Below are 14,515 nucleotides of genomic sequence, written 5' to 3'. Positions count from 1 at the left end.
ATGCAGGTGAGGCCCAGGTGCAGGTGAGGCCCAGATGCAGGTGAGGGCCAGGTGCAGGTGAGGCCCAGATGCAGGTGAGGGCCAGGTGCAGGTGAGTCCCAGATGCAGGTGAGGCCCAGGCAGAGGTGGAGGTGAGACCCAAGTGCCAGTGAGGCCTGATTCCGACCCTCTTGGCAGCTGCCTGGCTGCCCATCCAGCCCAAGGTCCTGCCACTGCCCACTGGGAGCAGGGCAGCCCCTCCCCGTCGCCTCAGGCCACCCTGAGTTCCCTGGGGGTTGCAGGTTCCCTGGGACTGAAGCAAGTATTTCTGCCTAAGAACAGGACGTTGCTAATGGTCAAGAAAACGTGTGTCTTTTGCTCCAAAGGACTTCTGTGCCCCTCAGGAAGGCCCCTCCCCCCCGGGTGTGAAATGCTGGGGCTCCTGGCCCCGCTGGTCCCTCTCCCGGGCAGGGACAGGGCAGTCACCCATTAGCAGAGGTATTTGTCCTCTGAGGTCTGTGTCCTATGGGAATGCCAGGGTGCTTTGCAGTGGCAAAGGCTCTGATTTCAGGCAGCTATCACCCCCTCCATCTCCGGGGTGTCTCACTTAACCTGGATACCCCACCCACTACCATGAAGCCCCAGCCCCTCCCTGAGCCTGGGCACCCACCCTGTCCTTCCTCCTGTGTGAGCCGGGCACCTCTCGGTCACTCTGTGAGAGGAGTCTCCCGTGACTATCAGCCACGGACTGGCTTATAGCTGGACCCTCATCACCTCCACTCCAGGCCCTGCTCCTCCTCCCTGCCGCCCTGAGGGGTCAGCCCCAGGTTTCCATGCCCCTGCTTTCCCCAAATAAGGCTCAGTGTGACCCCGATGTAGGAAACTGCCCGACGCCTTACAATCATGTGACGTTAGACCGAGAACCTCCACTGCTAGACCCCGTCCTAAATAAACAAGGGAAGGTGTATGGACGCAGCGGTTCCCTTCAGCACGACGGGGGAGGGAAAATCGGAAATGGCCCATGTTCCGCTGCGGGGGCACAGACAATGCCTACGAACAAGAGGGAGGCTGGCAGTGCCCACCTCCGGGAAATGAGCTTCCGGAAGAGCACAAGCCCCAGAATCCTCCCCGCCTGACACCCACAAGTGCACACGCACACGCATGAACACGCACAGGCACACACATGCACCATGAGCGTGGAACACAGCTACACATGTGCACACACAGGGAAAGGACTGGAACAGTGAGCATCCCGGTCGAGGCCCTTCTCCCCAGAAGGATCTTGTTTTTACTTGATTCGGAATTCATTTAGAACCCATCATTGCTCTATAGCAAATGCTTATTGACCTTTTACAAGTAAAAGCTAGCCCAGCCCGGCCGGCGGGGCTCAGTGCTTGAGCATCGATCAATGAACCAGGAGGTCACGGTTCTATTCCTGGTTGGGGCACAGGCCCGGATTGCGGGCTCGATCCCCAGTGTGGGGTGTGTAGGAGGCAGCTGACCAATGATTCTCTCTCATCATTGATCTTTCTCTCTCTCTCTCTCTCTCTCTCTCTCTCTCTCTCCCTTCCTCTCTGAAATCAATAAAAATACATTTTTAAAAAAACCTAGCTCAGCTTGGTGTGGCTCAGTAATTGAGTGTGGACCCATGAATCAGGTCACGGTGTGATTCCTGGTCGGGCCACATGCCCGCGTGTGGGATGTGATCCCAAGTAGGGGGCATGCAGGAGACAACTGTTTCTCATTGATGTTTCTATCTTTCCCTCTCCTTCCCTCTCTCTGAAATCAATAAAAAATATATTTAACTGCTCGCCGAGGCCCTCACCCGCCCGCCATGGCCCTCACCTGCCCGCCGAGGCCCTCACCAGCTCACCGAGGCCCTCACCAGCTCACCGAGGCCCTCACCCGCCCGCCAAGGCCCACCAGCAGAGTATACTTAAGTACTCGCAGGGTTGGATTATGTAATTACACTGAGGAGGCTCTGAGGGCCGCCAGGTGCCCGCCCTCGGGGTGTTCGCAGAACCAGCTGGGCCAGAGCTCCGCTCCTGCCCAGGGATGAAGCTGGCAGCCTGGGCTCCTCGCAGGCCCCTCATGGCCAGGCCCCCATGCACCCCTCCCTCCACCGCCAGGCTGCTTTGGCTGCCAATACACGGGCACAGCGCCCGCCCTGCCTCACCTGAGCTCAATCCCTGATGGGGTGACGCCGTTGCCCCATTTTGCTTCCATTAAAAATGTCTGTGTATTTCCAACCCTCAGCCACCGGCTTCCGCCAGCGGAGGCAGCCTCTGCCCTGGGCGAGGTCACCCCTGAGGAGCCCAGGGGCCTGTGGCTGCCACAAAGGTGGTGGTGAGCATAGGGGCTGAGGTTGGGGCCACACGAAGGCTCCAGGGTCTTCTTGGCCTGGCAGGCCGCCCACGGGACCCGCTCAGAGGGGAGGGACTCCGGCCTGGGCGGGGAGGGGCCCGGGTGCTGAGATGGTGCTGCTAGGATCGTCCTGGCCAAGGCCCCTGGGCCACGGCATCAGCCACCAAACAGGAGCAGGAAGCCGGCCTCAGCGGGTCTCCAGGTGCTGTGTGCCTCCTCCTCCTATAGAGGCAGCCACCGAGGTGGAGGGGAGGGGAGGGCGGAGGGCGGTGCGGTCTCACCAGGCGCCTCCCAAAGCCGGTGCTGGGTGTTCGGGTGGATGTTGGACGAGAGGTCTGGATCGTTCTTCCAAGAACACACAGTCCAGTGGCTCTTCGTCATTCCCAACAACAGGAAGGCAACTGAAACGAACACTCCATTTCTCCCCCCGCAGATGGGCACACCGTCCGCAGGCTGGAGGCACTGGGCTGGGCTGGGAGCAGGGGCTGCACCCCGAGGTGGATGTGGAAGTGGCAGCATCGGGAGGGATCTGTCTTGTCCCCACAGGTCGGGAGACACGGGGACCTGGCCCGCAGCCCCAGCTCCATAACTCGGTCACACTGGCCACCTGCACAGTGACCTACATATACCATGGCGCCCCGGGCAGAACCCACAGGGCAGAGGGTGGGAGGGCCTGGGTTACTGCGTCCGGGCTGCTGGGACACCAGGCAGCTCTGGCAAGAGCGAGGGCGAGGGCGAGCTGCGTGCTGCTGTCAAGGTCTTTAGAGCATGAGGCCAAGTGAGAAGCAAAATACAGACCTGCAGGGGTGGGGGGAGGCATGTGTGAGCATGTGCTTTTATTTACATAAAGAAACAAAAAATGATGCAGCTGATGAGGGAACTGGGTGTGGCAGACATCTTTAAGATCATGCTGAGCTTTGAACTTCAAGCTATCACCTGGCCGGCTGGTGTGGCTCAGTGGATTGAGCATCGATCTGTGAACCAAGAGGTCCCGGGTTTGATTCCCAGTCAGAGCACATGCCTGGGTTGTGGGCTCGATCCCCAGTAGGGGGCGTGCAGGAGGCAGCCAATCAATGAGTCTCTCTCATCATTGCTGTTTCTCTCTCCCCCCTCTCCCTTCCTCTCTGAAATCAATAAAATATATATCTATAAAAAGCTAAAAAATATAGGATAAGTATGGGGGGAGTAGGAAAAAAATATATAGGATAAGTAGAAAAAGAGATGTGACTAAGACTTTTTACCTTGTAATGGTTTATCTTTTTAACACATTAGTGACATATTACCTATTCAGAGGTAAAATTCGAAATTATCCAGTTTAAATTTGTTAGCGCTATTATTTTATTGCTCAGAGGGCAGTGGAATAAGCATCCTAAAGATCCTCTGTCCTCTGCCTGCTTGTTCATTCATTTGTGTGGAGGAACTGGGGTATATTGTAAGCAAATGCAACAACGGATCTCACTGAAGGCTTCACCGACGCCAGGTGTCTGGATGCAAAGGAGACGGAGTGATTCATAGGTCTTCACTCTAACACAGTGCCTAGGTTTTCAGGTGGCCATGTTTCCAAATGTACGTTCTTTCCTCGTGAGCAGATAGAAAAGAGCACTAGTTACATGCACTTAAATACACATGAAGACGTGCTGAGTTATCCACACTCACAGCGAGATCAGCGTCACTCTCCTCTGTGCGCCTGCTTCTTGGGAGAAAATGGGACTTTCTGGAAAGAGTGTCAGGCAAGTCTTATCTCAAATCCAGGCTTTCCCACTTACTATCTACGTTATTCTTTTAAGCCTCAATTTTCTTAAAATAAAAATAATGAGGTAGAAGAGGGTAGAGGGGGGCCAAATGGTGAAGGAAGGAGACTTGACTTTGGGTGGTGGACACACAATCCTATCTAATAAAAGAGAAACATGGTAATTGGCGTACGACCGATACCCTTTTCATTGGCTAATCAGCGAGATATGCAAATTAACTGTCAGCCAAGATGGCGGCCGGCAGCCAGGCAGCTTGAAACTAACACGAGGCTTGGTTGCCTCAGTGACGGAGGAAACCAACGTTCCCTGCCTGCGGCTGCCTCTGAGCCTGCAGTTTAAGAAACATTGTAACAAATACACCCAACTTCAGCCAGCAGATTGGCAACATTGTAAGCAAAGGCCAGAAACCTACTTTCAGCCTAGGCCTAAGAGCTGGAGGCAAGCCTCAAGCTAAAGCTGGCCCAGAATAAAAAAAAAAAAAGGAAAAAAGGAGCGGTTGGGAGCTTCAGTCACTCCCAGCCTGAAAACAGCCCTCAGCCCCTCACCCAGACTGGCCAGGCACCCCAGTGGGGACCCCCACCCTGATCCAGGATACCCTTCAGGGCAAACCAGCCGGCCCCCACCCATGCACCAGGCCTCTATTCTATATAGTAAAAGGGTAATATGCCTCCCATCACCGGGATCAGCGGAGCCGTGAGGCCTCCCGGCACCGGGATCAGCGTGACAGGGGGCAGCACCCAAACCCCCTGATCGCCCTGCGGCTCTGTGTGTGACATGGGGCGGGGCCACAACCTCCCTATCCGCCCTGCTCTGTGCCTGATAGGGGGGAGCTCCCCCCCCCCCACGGGCCCTGCTCTGTGTGTGATGGGGTAGAGCCATAACCTCCCCCTCGGCCCTGCCCTGAGTGTGAGAGTGGCGGCGCCCCAACCCCCTGATCTGCCCTGCTCTGTGGGTGATAGAGGGCAGCACCCCAACCCCCTGATGGGCCCTGCTCTGTGCGTGACAGGGTACAGAGCCCCAACCCCCCTGATGGGCCCTGCTCTGTGTGTGACAGGGGGTTGCTCCACAACCTCCCCATTGACCCTGCCTTAAGTGTGACAGGGGGCGGCGCCCCAACCCCCCAATCAGCCCTGCTCTGAGCCCGACCAGGGGCTGCACCTAGGGATTGGGCCTGCCCTCTGCCACCCGGGAGCAGGCCTAAGCCAGCAGGTCGTTATCTCCCGAGGGGTCCCAGACTGCGAGAGGGCACAGGCCAGGCTGAGGGACCCCCCCTCCCCCCCCGAGTGCACAAATTTTTGTGCACCGGGCCTCTAGTATAATATACAGATGATGTGTTATGGAATTGTGCGCCTGAGATCTATTTAATGTTATTCACCAATGCCACCAAAAAAATTCAATAAAAATTAAAATTAAAAAAATATATATCTTTTAAAAAGTAAAAGCTACATAATGCACTTTCTCCCTAGATGAGTAGTACACGAACACTGAACACATGCCTTTAATATTTCAGAACTATAAGGTCACATGCATTGCAGAAACTTAGACAAGGAGACGATAAGAGATTCGCAAGTCCCGCCCCAGAGGTGACCAGCATGAGTGGTTTGTGGGCATCTCAGGCTCTGCCTCTCTTTCTGTCTGTCTGTCCATCTCTGTTACACGCAGACTCCTTTACACATGTGTCTGCCCATTGCAATCACACGTGCATGGGCTAATGGGTGGGGTCCTGGATGCAGCAGGTTCCACGTGTCTCACCTAAGAGGACCCTGAGGTCTGTCTGTGGGCACGTGGAGACCTGCACCCACGGCAGCGGCCGCTCGGCTTGCCGCGTCCGTGTGGACCAGGATCGATGGGTCCAACGCTCTCCATGGACGTGGTTTCCAGTTTCTGGCAATTTCACCAGCGTTCTGATGGGTAGTCTCGAAAACACATCTTTTTTGAAAAAATATATTTTTATTGATTTCAGAGAGAAAGGGAGAGGGAGAGAGAGAAACATCAATGATGAGAGAGAATCATTGATTGGTTGCCTCCTGCACTCCCCACACTGGGGATCGAGCCCACAACCTGGGCATATGCCTTGACCAGGAATCGAACCGTGACCTCCTGGTTCATAGGTCGACGCTCAAAAATACATCTTTGAAAAATTGTGCAAGAACGCTGTGGGGTGGCCTCCTCGGACGGGCTGCGGGAGGTGCCGCCCATGGGGCCTGCGGGCCTGCACTGTCCTCCAGAGGGCCCCGCCCACCTCCCTCCGCACCTGCTGGGGCCTCGGCTTCCTTTCGTAGGAAGTGCCCATTTGCCCCTCGACCCTTTTGAAAACACTGGCTTTCCCAAGTTTTCTGTTCACGGGAGGCGCGGGGAGGGGGGCGGGAAAGGGGAGGTGCACATCTTTCCATGGAGGGACTTCGTCTGGGACCCCGTTTGTCAGGAGGGGCCGGGACCACCTGCCTCACCTGAGCGGAAGGGCCCAAGGGGCACCCAGGGGGAGCGATGGCCAGGCCGCTCCAGGCCCCGTGCCCGGGAGTGGGTCCGGTCTCCTGCTGCCTGTGCACAGGGCAGAGGTGCCCCAAGGCCTGTGTTTGGGGGTTGGGGCAGTGCCAGGCTCCCAGTTTCCCTCCACAGGACAGAAAAGGGAAGCGCAGTCGGCCCCCAGCCCTCCTCGCGCCCCAGGCTTGCCCCTCAGTTGCGGATTTGCTGATGGTTCTTGGGCACCGCCATGAACCTCAGCTTCCTCATGACGGCCGGCCGGCCCAGCAGCTGCTCGTCCCACAGGTACTCCGGGGACAGCACCTTGGTGGGCTTGTGGTCCAGCAGGTACCGGTTCAGGTGGCTCTCGTCGTGCCAAACGGCCTCGATGCCATTGGCGCGGTCGGCCATCATGGCCTGGTGACAGGCCTTGGTGAGCCGCTGAACCTCGGCCACCGACCCCCCGAAGAGCGCCCCCATGTAGTAGAAGTCGCCCTGGTCCGGGGGGATGTAGGCCTGGGACTGCGGCCGGCGCTCATAGCTGAAGGCCTGGCGGGCCGCCCTGTAGAAGCCGGGGTGCAGGGTGCCGAAAAGCGGGGACAGGATCTCCACGCCCACGTGGTCGCTGAAGCGCATGTCCACGTCCACGCACATCAGAAAGTCCACCTCCCACCGGAAGCGCCGCTCACAGAAGTCGCTGATCATCTGCATGCGGCTCATGGAAATGTCCTGCCAGCGCGCGGCGCCCTGGACCTCGAGCACCACCAGGCGGCGGCCCTCCCCCAGCGCCACGCTGGGCACGTCGGCCGGCCGGTCAGTGAAGACGTAGTAGTGGACTCTGTGCCCCACCATGAAGTGCTGCTCCGCTGTCTCCAGGAAGAGCTGCAGGAAGACCACGTACCTGCGGGGACAGGGGAGGCAGGGAGGCGGGAGGTCACGGGAGCCAGGCCAGGCCCCACCTGGGCCACGCAGAGCGTGCACCTTCTTCCAGGGACCCACTCCCCTGGCCGCGCCTGAGTGGGAAGCCTTGGCCTCCCTAATCCTCTGCTCCCGGAGATGAGGGGCCGGCAGCACCCCAACATATGGAGGAGGGCTGAGGCTCCGGGGGCGGAGCAGGGGCAGCCCCTCAGTGAGTAGAGCTGGACCTGGGTCTCACCTGAGCTGTGCTCCCCTCACCCCCCCAGGTCCCCATCTCCTGGCTGACCCCATCCCATTATGCCTGGACACAGGACAGACCCTCCCTGACCTGCCGCTCCCACCTCCGCTCTCTGCCCTCCATCCTGCCACCCACTCACTTCTTGATGGCAAACACGGTGAGCCCGACCGTGACGTTCTGGAGCCGGAACTGCTCGTTCAGGATGTCAATGTTGAAGGTCCCCTCCCAGACGATGGGCGCCAGCCACGGGGTCAGGACCAGGACGTCTTTCCTCCTGCGCCGACAGCCCACAGCCACGGTGAGCGGGCGGGAGGGGGACACACTCCGCCCATGCTCCCTGCCGCCCCGGGCGCCCCACTCGGCCCCACGCCCTCGGCGCCCAGGCGGACCATCCTTCCAGAGGACGTGGCATCGGCAAGCAGCCCGCCTGCTGCCAGTCCAGATGCAAACGTGGGAGATGCCCCCTTACCAGCTCTGCACCCTGAGGACCCGGGGCAGCGGGACCTGCCGGCCAAGGGGACCCCCTGCAGGAAGGCCCACCCTCCAACTGTCTTGGTGAACAGAGGCAGAGAACAGGGGAAGCGCAGGGGGAAGCACAGAGACTCTGTGGGCTCCAGGCTCAGAGCCCAGGCCAGCCAGAGCACGGAGTGGGCGGAGCCAGGCCCGGGAGCCAAGTCAGTGGCCTGCCCTTTAGGACACCGGGAGAGTGACAGTGAGCTTCAATAAATGTACTCACGAGGGCGTCAGCACCACGGGCTGCGGATAAACCATCCTGAAAAACAGCACAGCGCGGCCTGAGTGTCGGGGAGACCCATGGAAGTCGCCGGCAGGGCAGGGTGGCTGCTGAGAGTGCCAGGCTGTGCCCTCTCCCCGGACCCGGAGCCCAGGCTCCTCCGCAGGCACCTCGGGGAGGCTGGGCCTCTGCGTGTCGCTTCCCCGCGTGTGCACTGGGCCCTGGATCTAAAGGCCTCGGCCTTTGCCTCCCTCTGACCCGAAGTGGCGGGATCCCAGGGTCCCGCCTCGGTTCACTGTGGGCGGGAGGGCCGGGAAGTGCCCTCTGGGAGGGTGGGTGCCCCAGGGGGGAGCTGGCCCAGAGGAACGGCCGTCAGACAGCAAGGGGCTCTGCTGGGCGACAGGAACACCCTGACGTGGCCGTCACGGGAGCAGCTCCAACAGCAGCTGCGGCTCCGTCAGGGGCCACAGCCTGGGCCGTGTGTGTGCAGCAGCCAGTCGCAACCGAATCCTGTGGAGGCCCGAATGTGGGCCAGCGGGATGCAGTTAAAGTAGGGTGTGTGCCTGGCTGCTGTGGCTCGGTTGGAGCATCGTCCCAGGCACCGAAGGTGGTGGGTTCGATTCCTGGTCAGGGCACCCAGAAGCGGGAGGTCAATACTGAAGACAGACGTGTGGAGTCAGTCCTGCCCAGGTGACCCTTCAAGGTCAGGGACTTGGCCGAGCTGCTCTGAGTGTGGGGAGAGGGACGAGACAAGCAGGAGGCCCTGACCCACCGATGGGTTGCTGGGTCCTCAGAGCATGGAGCAGTGCCCAGGCTGTCAGGGCACGTGACCCGCCCACACTCACTCACCCTTCACCTTCTGGTCTGGTCTCCAGCATCGGGATTCTTGGGCTCAGGACCCCCATGCTGTGGAAGAGCCCCCCAAAGGCCCTTGTTGAGGAGCTGGTCTGGGACGGCCTGTCCACCTCCCCACACAAAGCAGATGAGCCAGGTCATGACCCCGAGCTCCCCAGAGCAGCTGCCCTTGGGCAGGGCGGGGCCAGTCTCCCCAAAGCTCAGGTGACTGGTCCCAAGGAGGGGCAGTCACTGGTGCCCCCATGCGAGCCCCTGCGCGGCTGGAGCGGGTCCCGTGCATGGCCGGCTGGTCCCAGGCTGCCCCCGGACGGGTTCCTGGCAGGGCCCTGCCCCAGGAGAGCGGCCGTGACCTCACTCCCCGTTCCAGGACCTTCTCCATCTGGGAGCGGCTGACAGCGCGGCTTCCGCACTCGCAGCCACGCAGCGGAGGGGTCCTGGCCTCGCCGACTCCCCACTAGTGACGTGGGGGGAGCACAGCTCACCCACAAGGTGGGGCCTCAGTAGGAGGGAGTGTGAAGCCGGGCGGTGGGTCGCGAGGCGGCTGTCACCAGTCTCGTCACTACAGTTGTGATCCCGGGGTGGCAGGATTGGGGGGAACAGCTCAGGGCGCCCCACTGGGATCCGACTGGCTCCTGCTGCTGCTTCCTGCAAGCCGGGCAGACCCAGAGGGTCTCGCACGCTTCTTACCCAAAGAGGACGAGGACGAGCGTGACCAGGGGAAAGGCCAGAGGTTGAAGTGAGCGGCACGTAGGTTTTCCTGGAAAACAGTGTCACTCTAGCCAGTGGTTCTCAACCTTCCTAACGCCGCGGCCCTTTAATACAGCTCCTCATGTTGTGCCCCAACCGTAAAATTATTTTCGTTGCTACTTCATCACTGCCATGTTGCTACTGTGATGAATCGTCATGTAAATATCTGATATGCAGGATGGTCTGAGGCCACCCCTGTGAAAGGGTCGTTCGACCGCCAAAGGGGTCGCGACCCACAGGTTGAGAACCGCTGCTAGCTGCTCCTGCCTCCGAGCCCTCTGTCTGGCTGTGCTGGGGACACTGGCCCTCACAGGGCGAGTTTGGAGCAAAACTGGAGCCCCTTTAAGACCCAGTCCAATCCCGACGTTTGTCCGTCTCCTTCAGAGGGGCCCACAGTTCTTCCTCCCAGCACCCCCCAAGGGACCCCCAATTCCCAGATGCCAGGCCTCTTTCCACTGAGGGGGGGTGGGGGCTGGAAAGAATTTCCTTTCAGTTTTGAAAATACTATTCCATGTTTCCTTTTAAAAGCCTTCAACATACACACTTATCTGAGGTATCATTTATAGCCGATAAAACGTATGCATTTTAAGTACGGAGGTTGATGAGTATTTAACAATGTGTACACATGTGTAACCACTGCCCCAGCCAAGCCAGATGCACAAGTTCCCTCCTGTCCCTGCGCAACAACTACCCCCCCACTCCCCCCCACTCCCCGCCCCGCCCCAGGCAACCGCTAACCTAACCGGCTTCCCTCACAGGTTCCCCTGCAGCGCAGTGTCTGAACGCGATCAAATAAACACGCTCCTGCCTGGCGTTATTCACACACCATCTTTAAGATTCTTCCTGCTGTCGCCTGCACCAAGAGTTGGCCCTGGGCCTCTGGGAGCAGGCCAGGGTCAGCCGCTGCCTGTGCCCGCCCGGGGCCACTTGGTAGGAGCTGCAGAGTGCTCTGTGGCGCAGCTGCCTGAGCTGGGAGAGGCATGCTGTGACTAGTGCTGGGCGTGGGGTTGCTTAGCAGGAGGAACAGGCAGGCTGAGGCCAGACGCTGCTGGTTTGGGGTTTTTTGAACCTTTGAGAGACTTTTAGAAAAGTCCACAGGGCCGGCCCAGGCCTGTCTGCCCACCATTTAGACAACCTAGAGGAAATGCACGCATGGTTGGAAGACTCACACGAGAAGGGAACAGGACTACATGGTTGTGACACGGGTTTAAGCAAAGAATTCTTACAGATGACACCGAGAGCAAAAACAATAAGAGAAGAAAAAAGTTAAAGAGGAGTTAATCAAAATGAAAGCTTTTGGACGGGGGGTACTGGATGACAGGTGAAGAGAGCAGCTGAAGGACATATATGTGCAAACAATGGACACAGACAACAGTGGGGTGATGGCCAGGGGCGGGGGTGGGGGCTGAGTGGAGGTAGGGAAAGGGGGAGGAATGGTGGGCATCTGTAATAGTGTCAACAATAAAAGCTTTTTAAAAACTTTTGCACTTCAAATACACCATTAAGAACGTGAGCCCGGCTGGCGTGGCTCAGTGGTTGAGCGTCCACCTATGAATCAGGAGGTTGGGGTTTCCGTTCCCAGTCAGGGCACATGCCCGGGCTGCAGGCTTAATCCCCAGTAGGGGGCATGCAGGAGGCAGCCGATCAATGATTCTCGCTCATCATTGATGTTTCTCTCTCTCTATCCCTCTCCCTTCCTCTCCAAAATAAAAAAATAAACCCTAAAGCGTAGAAACAACCAAAATGCCCATCAATGGGTGATAAACAGACAATGGTACCCATACAATGAGATTATTCAGCAATAAACATGAACGAAATGCTGATACACGCTACGACCTTGCAAACGTGCGTCTAAGAGAAGGAAGTCAGAAGCAAAAGACCACATATGCCTTGAGATGAACATATGATGCATGTGCGAGTCCAGAAAAGGTAAAGCTGTAGAGAAAGTGGCTGAAAACGGGCACTAGAGAATTAGGGCACTGAAGGGGAAATTCTAAAATGTATTACACATATCTGTAAATTGACTAAGCATAATTTAATATTACACATAAAACAGGCAAATGTTATGGTATATAAATGTTTTCAATAAAGTTATTTTTTAAAAGTGCCACCAGAACCTAGCCGGTTTGGCTCAGTGGATAGAGCGTTGGCCTGCAGACTGAAGGGTCCCGGGTTCGATTCCGGTCAAGCGCACATGCCTGGGTTGCAGGCTCCCAGCCCGCATTGGGGGCACGCGGGAGACAACCTGATGGGGAGCATAAGACATTTTGGGGGCTAGCAATCTGAATTTGTCCCGGTAAGCTGCTTTCTACTGCACTCTCTTGCTAGCCGAAAATTAACTCCATTTGTGAAAGAATGTAGGAGACCCTGTACCTAAGTTAATCAATGCCCCTAATGCACATTCCTGAAGTCACTGGCCCTTCCTTAATTTATCTGGTCCTGCAAGAGCTGTTTACCTAAATCCTCTAATTTACAAGGACCACAAACCAAGGATGTAACAGCTTGGCTAGAGGGAGGTCTCTGGCGCCATCGCCATTGAGGATGGACATTGGCTACAATCTAAGTTACCCATCCAGCTGGCTCTTGGGGGCGGCGGCGGGGGGTGGGGGGGCATGAGAGTCCACTGCAGAAGAAACAAAGGAACTCAGGGATATATAAAGAGAAAATCTCATTGTCCACGTGGTGCAGGATCTGTCCCCTGAACCAGCAGCGCTGCTTTGAATAGAGGCTTTTCCTGAACCTCAGAGTGTCCAACAGTCAATTCCATAAATTCCATATTCCATAACAACCAAACGATGTGTCTCTCTCACATCGGTGTTTCTCTCTCTTTCTCTCCCTCTCCCTTCCACTCTCTCTAAAAATCAATGGGGAAAATATCCTCGGGTGAAGATTAAAAAAAAAAAAAAGTGCCACCAGTAGGAGCTCATTGGCCCTAAGCTAACAACGGAAGAGAGAAGCAGGTGTGTTCGGTGTAGGGCTCGGTAAAGACGGGCTTGAAGTTCTGCTTGTGATTCCGCGTGAGACTCTGCCCCACTCGTTCCCCCCCAGACCTGCCACAGCCAGAGAGCTCCCCCTCTTCCTCCATAGCCTCCAGGGCAGCCAGCCCCCCAAAAGGGGAGGTGAGGCCTCCGCTCTATTTTACGCCCTCCTGAACCCAACCCCAAAGTTCTGTCCTCAAATGTGAACACAGGAACTGAGCTGAATGAATGGGCCATTTGTCCCCTGTGGCCTCCTGGGTCCCGGTTCTCTGGCCCATTCCCAGCCTGGCAGTGGCACCCTGTGCCCACGTGAGTGTCTGCTCTCCGGGCACAGCTCCCACTGCGCACTAAGCATGCCAACTCTGCCAGGCGACAGCAGGTGTGCAGGTGACTGGTGACTAAGGCAAAGGGGCAGGACTGGGGGGCGGGGGGGGGGGCAAGAGCGACCCCAGGGCCTTCTGGAGGGGAAGGGAGCGCCCACCAGGGGTCAGCCTCCGGAATCCCAGTTCAGGGAGAGAAAGGCCAGTGTGTGTCCGGGAGGGGTGGGAGCCCAGGAGGCGTGGCTCAGTGGTTGAGCAACGACCTCTATAAGCCAGGAGGTCCTGGTTTGATTCCCGGTCAGGGCACATGCCGGGGTTGCTGGCTCGACCCCAGTATGGGGCGTGCAGGAGGCAGCCATCAATGATTCTCTCTCATCATTGATGTTTCTATTTCTCTCGCCCTCTCCCTTCCTCTACGAAATCAATTATATATATTTTAAAGAGAGAGGGTGTGGGAGATTCTTGGAGACGGATGTGCTGACCGCAGGGCCACCGGACCTAGCCAGGACCAGAGGACCAGGACCCCGAGGCCAGCCGGCCGCCGCCCCCAGGCAGTGCGACCCCGCCCACTCTGCTTGCTGGGTCCCGAGCACCCGGGCTCCCAACGGGGCTCAGCGATCGGGGTGCCCGGTTCCCCCGTCAGGACTCTTCCCGCCCAGGCATCGCGGGGCGCTGGGGCCGCCACTCACCCGCCTGCGCCCGCAGCAGCTCAGCCATCCCGGAGCTCCAGGGCGGCGCCTCGGTCCCTCCGCGCTGCCTGGGCGCCCGCCCACCGAGGCCTGTGAGAACGATGCCGCGGGCCCGCTCCCCTCGAGGCTGGGACTCTCGGGCGCCCCACCCCGCAAAGTGACAGCGGGGACTGGGGGGGATGAGGAGGGTCCCGAGAGGAAAACCTGGGTCCGCAGGGCCCCCGGCCAGGTGGAGGGGCGGGGCCTCCTCAATCGGCACCAATGAGGCCGCGCGCCCCTCCCAGCCCCGCCCCCTCCCGCCCCGCCCCGCGCCCCGGCTGGGAGCAGCCACCTGTCCCCGCCCCCGACGCTCCGCCCCGCGGCGCCCCAGCGCACTGTTCTCGGGTTCCACCTGCAGAGCCGCGCCCCGCCCTGGCTCCCGGGGCTCGCACCGGTCCGAGCCTCCACAATCCGCCTCCCCAGTCTCGCCCCGAGGAGGAG

At 58.6% G+C, this 14,515-nt stretch overlaps 1 protein-coding gene across 1 annotated transcript; it reads right to left on the bottom strand.

Annotated features, from left to right (window-relative positions):
• Positions 1-6,638: 6,638 nt before the first annotated feature.
• On the bottom strand, positions 6,639-14,309 carry ABO (ABO, alpha 1-3-N-acetylgalactosaminyltransferase and alpha 1-3-galactosyltransferase). The gene is made up of 6 exons (XM_059658430.1): positions 14,036-14,309; positions 9,989-10,058; positions 9,296-9,352; positions 8,450-8,485; positions 7,853-7,987; positions 6,639-7,458 (listed from the first exon to the last, which is right to left on the bottom strand). The coding sequence occupies exons 1-6, from the start codon at positions 14,061-14,063 to the stop codon at positions 6,771-6,773; spliced, it is 1,014 nt and encodes a 337-aa protein (XP_059514413.1). The 5' UTR covers positions 14,064-14,309; the 3' UTR covers positions 6,639-6,770.
• Between the last annotated feature and the right edge of the window lie 206 nt (positions 14,310-14,515).

The sequence above is a fragment of the Myotis daubentonii genome, chromosome 11 (genome assembly GCF_963259705.1).
Source record: "Myotis daubentonii chromosome 11, mMyoDau2.1, whole genome shotgun sequence".
Classification (NCBI taxonomy): Eukaryota; Metazoa; Chordata; class Mammalia; order Chiroptera; family Vespertilionidae; genus Myotis; species Myotis daubentonii.
Note: the sequence above shows the minus strand (reverse complement) of the source record. Positions and strands in the feature narration are given on the sequence as shown.

Bases quoted from the DNA above. Each gene is read 5' to 3' on its own strand.
- ABO (XM_059658430.1), bottom strand. From the start codon at position 14,063: ATGGCTGAGCTGCTGCGGGCGCAGGCGG. The intron at 9,353-9,988 runs GTAAGAAGCGTG...GCTCTTCCACAG, and splicing joins CTCGTCCTCGTCCTCTTTGG to CATGGGGGTCCTGAGCCCAA. The intron at 7,988-8,449 runs GTGAGTACATTT...CTGTCGGCGCAG, and splicing joins CCCGTGGTGCTGACGCCCTC to GAGGAAAGACGTCCTGGTCC.